The sequence below is a fragment of the Centruroides sculpturatus genome, unplaced genomic scaffold (assembly GCF_000671375.1).
Source record: "Centruroides sculpturatus isolate CEXI.00-Female unplaced genomic scaffold, Cexi_2.0 scaffold1014, whole genome shotgun sequence".
Classification (NCBI taxonomy): domain Eukaryota; kingdom Metazoa; phylum Arthropoda; class Arachnida; order Scorpiones; family Buthidae; genus Centruroides; species Centruroides sculpturatus.
In genome coordinates this window covers 363,772-373,830 of record NW_019385381.1, presented here as the reverse complement: position 1 = coordinate 373,830, position 10,059 = coordinate 363,772, and the positions used below count along the sequence as shown (strand labels likewise).

The following is a 10,059-nucleotide window of genomic DNA, read 5'->3' as shown; positions in this document are numbered from 1 at the left end:
AGAGGGGGAGGAAACAGTTAAAAATTTTTTACAGTTTGTAGTATCGAAATATGCTTATAAGAGAAGATTTTAGAACTTTTAACCTTTTAATTTATTTATAATATATACTAGTTATACAAAGATTAAAGCAGATTTTACGTTTTTAAATTATACAAAGTGTAACCAAAAGGTACGTCTATATATCATTTATGTACTCATTATTTTATGTAAACTCTCTACTGTTATAAGTTAAATATATATATTGTATTTTAGTTGACTGAAGAGGGGCAAAGCCCGAAACTAGTAAAAAATGTACCGTATCAACTAATAAAGAAATTTGATGGAAAATTTGCCATGTGTCTTTAGAATAAAACACATTACTAGTGTTTATTACGCCACAAAAATAAAAATAATATTAAAAAAACGTTTAAAATAATTTTGTATTAATTTTATATAATGACATTTTATTTGTACACTGGTGTGCAAAACTTAAGCAATGATGTAATTTTTACACAGACAGCTATGAAATTGTAGAAAAAGTCTTGTTGCGATCAGTACAATGAACACTCAATTCAGTAGAAAAATTATTTGTATGCAGAAAGAACACATCACAGGTGATGTGAGGGTACACAAAGCACATGCAATCAGCACGTACAGTGCAAGATTACAATAAGAAGAAAAATTTGATTCCATACTGTGTGCATTCTATTCATTTTTGCGCAAGTGTGCTTTCTCCATCCTTTAAGTACAGAATACTGTCTCTGTATTCCGAATTTCATGTTTCTCAGGTGATGTCTTGTGCAGTTACAGCAAAAAAAAAAAATTGTTGCTTAAGTTTCGCACACCAGTATATTTAATATAAGTGTTGAAAACATGTTCTTATGAGATCTTGTATGTAATAATTATTTACAAAATAAAGAAAATTAAGCTAGAACTATATGATAGTTAGGTTAGAGTTAAATGTATAATTATAAAAAAGCAATGCATTTCTGAATATGTAAGTGAATTGTAAAAAACTTGTAAAGTGCATGATGCAAAACAGCAAGCAATCTATCTAGCATATGAGATTTGCATATCTGAATTATGAATGAAAGCAACTTATTTCTTTCTAAAAGTTTAAAAATTGTTAATTAAATTAAAAATTACAGCCAATATGAAGTGGTTATTCAGTTTACTTCTAGTAATAAATTTGTTTACTAATTAATCTTCAAATAGCTTAAAATCAGTTCTACAAAATTCATTTATTAATTAATTCAATCAATTCAAAACATATTCTGCAGCAAATTCAGTCTGATGTACTGTACCATATCAAATCTGTCATGGAGAAAAATAATGCTTCAGCTAAAGAGTTCAGAAAAGTTATTTGATGCAAAGTAATATGTCTGCCAATCTGGATCAGTTTGTCAGTTCTTGCAACATTGACTTCCATTGTCAAGCAGGTTGGATGTCCACTGTAGCTTTCACCACTCACACTTTCTTGTCAACTTGCAAACTTCTCGACATTATTATGCAATACTTTGACAGGACAACACACTCCTTGTATATCTCAATAGATTTCAGCAGGTGAAACATTTTTGGTCCACAAAAATTGAATAACTACTCAAACTTTTTCACAAGATTATTTTTCTAACCTTGTGTCATCATTTGGAAATGCTATATTACAACTGTCCTGCATTCACGCCATTCTAATTATTCAATGTTGCCAATCTGGATCATTACTTACTACCTGCATTTGATTTCAATTATGAATGCTTTTGTTTTTAAATCATAACACTTATAAAGTTACTTTTTGATCACCCCACATATAACAACATAAAAATTAAAAAACTGTAAAAACAGATAAAATTTAAATTTTTACCTTGTAGATATAAGGCGTCCACTTGATGATTTTGGAATAATGGTTTTACTAATGTCATGATCATGCTCTCCAGAAGAAATCATAAAATATATATCCATAATTTGATTAACAATTGGTTTTAATACTGGCCATTTTGTAATAATTAGCTAAAAGAAAAAAAGAAAAATTTGTAATTCTGTAGTTTTATTATTACTATTATTAAGTAATAAACACACATTATACTGGATGAAAAGTATAAAGCACACTCACAGAACCAAAAATCCAGTGTGTAGAACAAAAAACATGAAAGGAAAATTGTAGCATTTCATTTGTCATTCAGTTTCCAAATCCATTCTTTTAATCTGAAAACAGTTGCTCAAGGCAATCAAAATTTTTCATTTTCCTTTCACTTCTTTGTTCTGCATGCTGAATTTTGGTTCTGTAAGTGTGATTTTTATTATTATTGCAAAATAATTAAAAATATATTAAGTATAGATTAAATTTATTCAAATACCATTATTAAAATTACAAAAATTATAAAAAATTACTATAAAAGTGCTTCATCACATTTTATTTTAAAATAAATATTTTAAAGAACTATAAAAACGTTCATAATTGATGAAATAATTCCACAAATGATGAAGCATACCACTCACAACATACCTTTATTTGTAGGCTATTGTTGGAGTCAAAGTTTTATCCTCTTTGTAGTTTTCTGTTGAAACTGCCCATTAATTTACATAATATAAATATTAAAATTTTAAAAATTTCATCTATTATGAATGTTTTTATAGTTCTTTAAAATCCATTTGCTTGAATAGCCCAATCCTAATAACCCAACAGCTAATAAAAGGACACAACAAACTTAAAATCAAAGACAAAAGAAAGGAAGGACATCACACAAAATTAACATTCCAAAGAAGTGTCAGACAAATTATGGAAGTAGCCAAATGGAAGAATACCACAATGATCTATAACAGGGACCCTACTTATATAGTATACTTAGAAATGACAAGAACTCACTCTCAGATAAACTTAAGACAAGAGTATACAGAATCTCATTAGTCAATGAAGAGATGGATCTAACAAAAGTATATGTTGGGGTAACTAGGAAAGAAGGATTAAAGAACACCAATACAATGTCAAGAAAGGTAAAGACAACACAGTACTAGCAGCAATTATAAATGTACAAAGAACAACAGTCAAATGGGAGAATCTAAAATTGTAGTAGAGGTCCATTCCCCATAACAGTGATAAACAAAGAAAAAATTGAGATATTTAAACACAAGCTTACAAATGAATGAATAAACACCAGAGATGTGGAAACTTTCCCAACATTGTGGAGATATGCCATTAAAAAAATAACTAGAATAAATTTTAAAAAACACTACTACTTATGCCTTGATGATACATGATTCAATTGTGAAATTTGATATTTTCAAAAATTTAATTTGAAAGCATTTAGAGAATTTGGGTTACTCCAAAACAAAGGTAGAACACCTCATAAATAGGGCTGACAAATGTTTTGTGACAATTATAATTTCCAGCGTAAAGGTGAAAGTTTTGATATATAAATATACACATCAATCAAAGCCCGATATCTTAAGCAAATACATCCACAACTGCCGTAAATGATCGGACTAAATTTTGGATATATGATTATAGATTAGAAATGAATTTGGCACTAGAGTGAAGCATTAGGCACCATCTCTTATTAAAATTAATAATTATAATAATTAATTTAGATTAAACTGGAAGAAAACAATTGTAACTGGCAACGCATCTGCACGATGAATGGAAGTTGCAGATTCGAGTCCCACTTTGAGCCGATTCTTTACAACAGTTTAATCTAAATTAATTAATTAATTATTAATTTTAATAAGAGATGACACCCAATGCCTCACTCTAGTGCCAAATTCATTTCTAATCTATAATCATATATCCAAAATTTAGCCCGATCATTTATGGCAGTTGTAGGTGTATTTGAAAGTTCTGATATTTAATATTATGTAAATTAACAGACAATTCTAATGAAGGACAACATTAAAAGTGCTCAGCAAGTAAACACTGAAAATAAAACACCTTAATTTGTTGCTGAGAAATATAATTGAAAAACTAACGTTTTCAGCCTGATTAACAAACCATCATCAGGTCCAAAAAACAAAAATGGAACAGATACATTCCATGTATAGAATACAAATATTTAAATCAAAATTTAGAACAAAAATTTTTAAAAATATTCAAGAGAAATGGAAGAATATATAAAATTAATACAAAACAAAATAAAAAATATAATAAATCTTTCAATAAACTAATTCTAGCATGAGTTTTTAGTGAACTCTTTAATCATGTACTTCCACGCTGACAACAGGCTCTCAGCATCTCTCGCATTTAAACATCCCTCACGTAGCCAACTCCTATATATTTCAATCTTCTCTGCTGTCATTGATAAAGTGGGGGAAGATACAGGTTTTATAATTGTTGCCTCGTCCCATTTTACCACCGAACCTTGGACTTGCGACATTTGCAACAAAATTGTAGCATTGGATCTTTTTCTTACATTATACCTATGCTCTTTTAGTCTTACTCCCAAGCTCCTGTTGGTGATGCCAATATAGTCTTTCTTAACTTCTAGTTGGATGTTCTCATAAGGAACTTTACAGACACCTGGTTTTTCTTCTCTTTTTATTCTATCTTTATCATTCCTCAATATCTTATATAAATTTGGGGCTCTTTTTAAAACCATTCTTGCTTGTTTCATATTAGCAACTTCTTTCATAATACTGTTCAAATTACTATTATATGTAAACTTCAAGCGCCTATTGGAAGCAGTATTTAAACCTTTTCTCTCTTTGTTCCTTTCATATTTCTTGAGTAATCCTACAATGGTGCTTTTCTTGTAACCTAGGGTCTGGGCTACTTGCAATATCCTATCAATTTCTTTATTCCTGTCACCAATTCTATCACAATACAAATAAGCTCTTCTTATCAATGTTTGAAATTCGGCCGTTTTATATCGATATGGATCCATGGACTGTGCTGGTATATATAGCGGGGTGTGAGTAGGTTTAATATATACGCTGGTGGACAAATGATCTCCCATAAACTTGATATTAATGTCCAAGAAGTGCACATTCAAGGAACTTTTTTGCTCTAATTTTAACTTAAGACCATCTTTGTTATTATTGAGTCTATTCAAAAATTCATGTATCCTGCTATTATTTCTCCATAATATAAAAATGTACGAAATGTAGAAATTTTAAGGAAGATATCATACATTTCGTTAAATATGTGGATAACATTTTTATATTATGGAGAAATAATAGCAGGATACATGAATTTTTGAATAGACTCAATAATAACAAAGATGGTCTTAGGTTAAAATTAGAGCAAAAAAGTTCCTTGAATGTGCAATTGGTAAAGTGTATACATTACCAAGGAGACTACTTTGAAGGAGATTAGAGCTTTGTACCTCAAAATCAATTAATGTATTTTTGCCAACCAAAGGTNGGCCTAGGGATCTCTACAATTACAATGCTATTAATTACTTCTGAAAAATCATGAAGAAGACAGTAAAGCAATCAACATTGGACAGATTCTTTAACCCCACAAACGGAAAAAAACATGACTAATAAAAATGCAAGACCGTGTATATATGTATTTTTATTATTAGGCTACATATGATTAAACGTAGTAAGAAAGTATATATTTTTTTATTTTTGGGGGTCTCCAGAACGAATTAATCAAATTCCCATAGAAACCTTTGGTAAATCGATAATCGGTTAACAAACAATTCGGATAGCGAACAAAGTCTTGGAACGTATTATGTTCGTTAACCGATCATCCACTGTACTTCAATAAAAAAAACATTAATTAATACTTACTGAAATATGACCAAGAAATTTGATATTCTGAATACGAGAAAAGCTTTGACAAAATATTTCTTCGTATTCTTTATGCAATGGAGCTATTATGGATTTCAGTTTAACTGGCTTATACCTAAGTATATAAATAATTAATATTAATTTTAATTTAAATTAAATTATTTATTTTAAATTTTATATCATAGATTTTGAATTCAGTATGTAAAAAATATGTTTTTATAACTTTTAAAATTGTGAATTAAATGCCTATATTTTAAAATTAATATTTCTTACACAAATCTTATTATTAACAATGATCAAATATTAGTTATACATAAATATACACACCCTCCTAAAAGATCCACACTATCACTTTGCTGATTCATATTAATTACAGTAAGTTTATGGCCTGTAATCAAATTATATTATTTCAATTAGATAAAAAGCTTAATAAAAGCAATGTAACAATTAATTGAAATAAATAATTATAATTGTATCTCTTAAATGTATTAAAAGATGAAATGAAAAATATCAATAAAAATATTCATTCAATCTTCAATTTTTTTTAACATGTTAACATAATTAATGAGCATGCTTATTAATCCTACATAATTTTACTTATAATCATAACAAAAAATTAACAGAATTTATTAGTCATTTATCAGAAATATGATGCATATTGCCTAATATCAGCAATTCAAGATGTCATAACATTTTTCTACTAAATTAAATAAAAAATGAAAACCTTACTAATGAATTATATTTTGCCTTTTTCACAAAAATAAAAATGTACAAAAAAAAAACAAAACAAAATAAAAAAATTTTCTGTTTTAAAATGTTCTGTTTATAAATTTTCTAATGGCAGAAATATTGTGTTTTTAACAATTTATTTAAATTGTTAAAAACAATTTTAACAATTTAACAATTTTAACAAATTTTAACAATTTATTTAAATTGTTAAAAACACGATTACTCTTTTTTATTCAAATACATTCTATAACAAAACAGATAGAAGAAATATTCCATATGATTTAAATGAAATACAAGATTAAAGAACTTTATGTTATTTAGTTTTTTGTTTTTATTAAAATGATTATAATGAAAAATTTTTAGTAAAGAAACATATTTGCATATCAATAAAGTGATACTAAAACACCTACAATAGTTATTTAAAATATATAATTAACATTTGTTTTCTTAAAATATTTATATAAAACTGTTAATTTATTTATGTTTACCTCATTACAAATTTTATTTTAATTAAATTAATTTGTTTTAAAGAAAAAGTACAAAAAGTATCAATTATTTCAAATAAGCATAAGAGCATATCTAAGGACAATTTGTACATATAAATATCTTTTAGTGTTTTAAAAATGTGTAATTTTGCATAGTGTATATATTTTATTGATAAAAAATTCTAAAATAAACAATTATAAATTTACTTATAAAAATATATGCAATACCTAATAAATCAGCAAGATATTGAACAACTGATGTTTTTCCAGTACCAGTTTCACCAACAAGAAGAACAGGTTCAGAGTTTTTAACAGCAACTGCAACTGATTCCAAAAGTGCTAATGATTGACGAGTATGGGCGTACACTGTTTTTGAACACCTAACAAAAATAACATTAGCAGTTATTTAAATTGAATTAAATTACAGTAGAATCTTGTTTTAACAGATTGCTTGGGCCACTGAAAATCATCCATTGTTTCAAGAATACATTATATCACAAACAACAAATTTTTCATTATAGTCATATTCAAAACTAGTCAGTTTTAAAAATAGCTGGTTTTCTGAAAGCCAGATAGTTAGCCCAGTACTGTATAATAAAATAATTTTTTAACATTAATTTAGATTAATTTGATATAACTGACATTAAATTATATCAAATTTAATGATAAATATGCTACACATTTCAGTAATTTTTGTTTATAAACTTACCTTTTCTCAGAGATAGTATTTTGTTTTCGTTTCATCAAAGTTACTCTTCCTATTTTAACTATATCTGATGAAATAGAGATTTCTGGCTTATATTTTGTACAAAAGTACTCAATCTTAAAAAAATAAAAAAATTTTTTTATTAGAAATCTGAAAATTAAGTTTCAATTACAAATTTATATTCTTTATTTATAATATATAAATTCATATTTAAGTTTATTATGAAATATTTACCTTTGCTTCAGTAAGATTTAATTTTGTGCCAACAGATTTTGCTAAATTTACACGTTCATATGTAGATGATATATGTTTACAAAAACAATCTATTGCATCCTGAAAAACTGCTAAAGATGCTTTTGTTGATGTAAGGTCAAAATCTTCAATAATTCGTTGACACCATTTTAATAAATCTCTGTTAATATAAAATTTAATTTTGAAATAAATACAGTAGTTTCAATATTATTATTTTAAACCATAGTACAGTTCATTGCATGCCATGTATTGAACTATACCAGTGGTCAGCAACCTATGACACACATGCCAATAAGTTAGTTTTTTGAAAAGTTTTTTGAGTGGAAAGTTTTTTGGTAGCACAGCCTAGAGAATAATAATTAATGAAACTTTTTCAGTATTTTAATAAATTATTTATTAAAAATATTTTTAATAATNTCAGACAATATATATATATAAATATATATATTTAGTCAGTTTTATAATCACTTAAGAGGGGTTTTTTTGGATGAATAAACTGAAATGTTGTCCTTCAAATCCAATGCTCACTCAAGTTCAAGAATTACTCAGATGATGATTAATTCTCAGATATTTTATTTAAATGCATTTCAGATATTAAAACGCATTTTATTTAAATTGCATGTGTATAATCTTTCAGATGTTATTTATTACTATCTGCAAGTGTAAGAAACATTGTAGAGATTATGATTTTATTGCTTGTTTCAAACTTTTCCAGGACATATTTAATTATAATAGTTTCTCATCATTTTATCTTCTAGTAGGTACTGGTGACTCATTTTTGCATCATCACATAAAATTACATAAATATTGCTCAAAATAAAAAGCAAATTTTTTAATCTTAATCCGTGTATATCAGTGGCATACTTTATATATATATCCAGCTTAAAATTTTTAATATTAAAATGTTAATGCATAGTTAGGCAAGTATTTTGCATGCCAATTTTAAGTTTTTAAAATATGTTCAATCTTGAATTAAATTTTAAGAACATTTTTCAAATTCTATCTATTTTTAGCTGATGTTCTAATTTGGGATGATGTTCTTTATTATATAATTTTAGCTTCCCGATATATGCATTGGAAACAGTTACTTATATACTTTATTATGTCACTTTCAATTTGGAACAGTAATAGAATTTTAAAAATGTCACATTAAATAGTTTTAACCAAAATTAATTATTAATTTATTTAATATTCAGCTTATTAATTTCAATTATGATTACCTTGCTGTCAATCTGATCTCCTAGTTGAACCTTAATTAATTGTCTTCCTGTTATTTGTGCCATGTATTCTATTAATGCTGTTTTACCACACCCTACAGCACCTTGAAGTAACATACATTCTCCAGCCACAATTCCAAGTGATAAATTTCGAAGTGTCAATTTAACTGAAGGTACTAATACTAAATTTGTTGAGTTATGCTAAAAATGATTTAGTTCATAATTATTATTATAGCTGTTTTGTCAGGTTAAAGTAGTAAAAAATAATATATAATATTCTCAATTCACTTGCAATTTTTAAGTAATGTATAAGTATCAAAAGAAAGTTTTAAAAAACATGATAAAATCAAATAACTTCATCTTGAAATAATTTTCTAGTTTTAAAGCTCCTAAAAATTATTATTTTACAAAATTAATCCGACTTAATTGAAATCTTTAATAACTTTCAAAAAACACTTAAAATACTAATCATATTCACATCAATATTCATAAACTTGCAAGCATTTTTGAGCTTATCTTGCAAATTTCAAAAAATTTAGTTGTTCAAAATACAGATATCAATAAAATATATAAATATACTGGTAACTCATTTTATATACATGTAATGTTATTACCTTTGTGTTGCAAAAAGTTGAAATCCTGATTTAGCTTTTACTAAATCAGCATGACCTGGCAGCATAAGACTTTTTGATTGAAGAACTGGAATTATGAGAGACATTATATCCATTGGTGCATAATCTATATCTTCTAGAAGTAACCAAGATCCTGAAATCATTGCTTGTGTAAGAGGACCAGGTTTCCAAATAAATTCTCCAGGTATATCTGTACAACAATGACTTCCTAGTAGAAGCTAAATGCAAAAAGTTAAAATTAATTTACAATAAATATACATACAGAAAATTATAAATAAAAATATACTATAATTTATATGTATTCTTTTAAATTATGGTAATAAAAAAAAAATATATAT

The 10,059-nt window shown here is 26.4% G+C and overlaps 2 protein-coding genes across 2 annotated transcripts in view; both read right to left on the bottom strand.

Moving 5' to 3' along the window:
• Window positions 1-8,038, bottom strand: part of LOC111638357 (midasin-like) — a 38,942-nt gene extending 30,904 nt beyond the window's left edge. Inside the window, exons 1-5 of the mRNA XM_023384055.1 lie at window positions 7,855-8,038; window positions 7,624-7,736; window positions 7,143-7,294; window positions 6,028-6,088; window positions 5,701-5,815 (exon numbers count right to left, since the gene is read on the bottom strand). Of these exons, the coding sequence (XP_023239823.1) occupies window positions 5,701-5,815; window positions 6,028-6,088; window positions 7,143-7,294; window positions 7,624-7,658 (363 nt within the window). The 5' untranslated portion in view covers window positions 7,659-7,736; window positions 7,855-8,038. The remainder of the gene's footprint in view (window positions 1-5,700; window positions 5,816-6,027; window positions 6,089-7,142; window positions 7,295-7,623; window positions 7,737-7,854) is intronic.
• Window positions 8,039-8,505: 467 nt separating this feature from the next.
• The window catches only part of LOC111638356 (midasin-like), a 31,065-nt gene continuing 29,511 nt past the window's right edge, over window positions 8,506-10,059 (bottom strand). The window contains exons 6-8 of the mRNA XM_023384054.1: window positions 9,745-9,939; window positions 9,093-9,290; window positions 8,506-8,526 (exon numbers count right to left, since the gene is read on the bottom strand). Coding sequence (XP_023239822.1) covers window positions 8,506-8,526; window positions 9,093-9,290; window positions 9,745-9,939 — 414 coding nt within the window. The remainder of the gene's footprint in view (window positions 8,527-9,092; window positions 9,291-9,744; window positions 9,940-10,059) is intronic.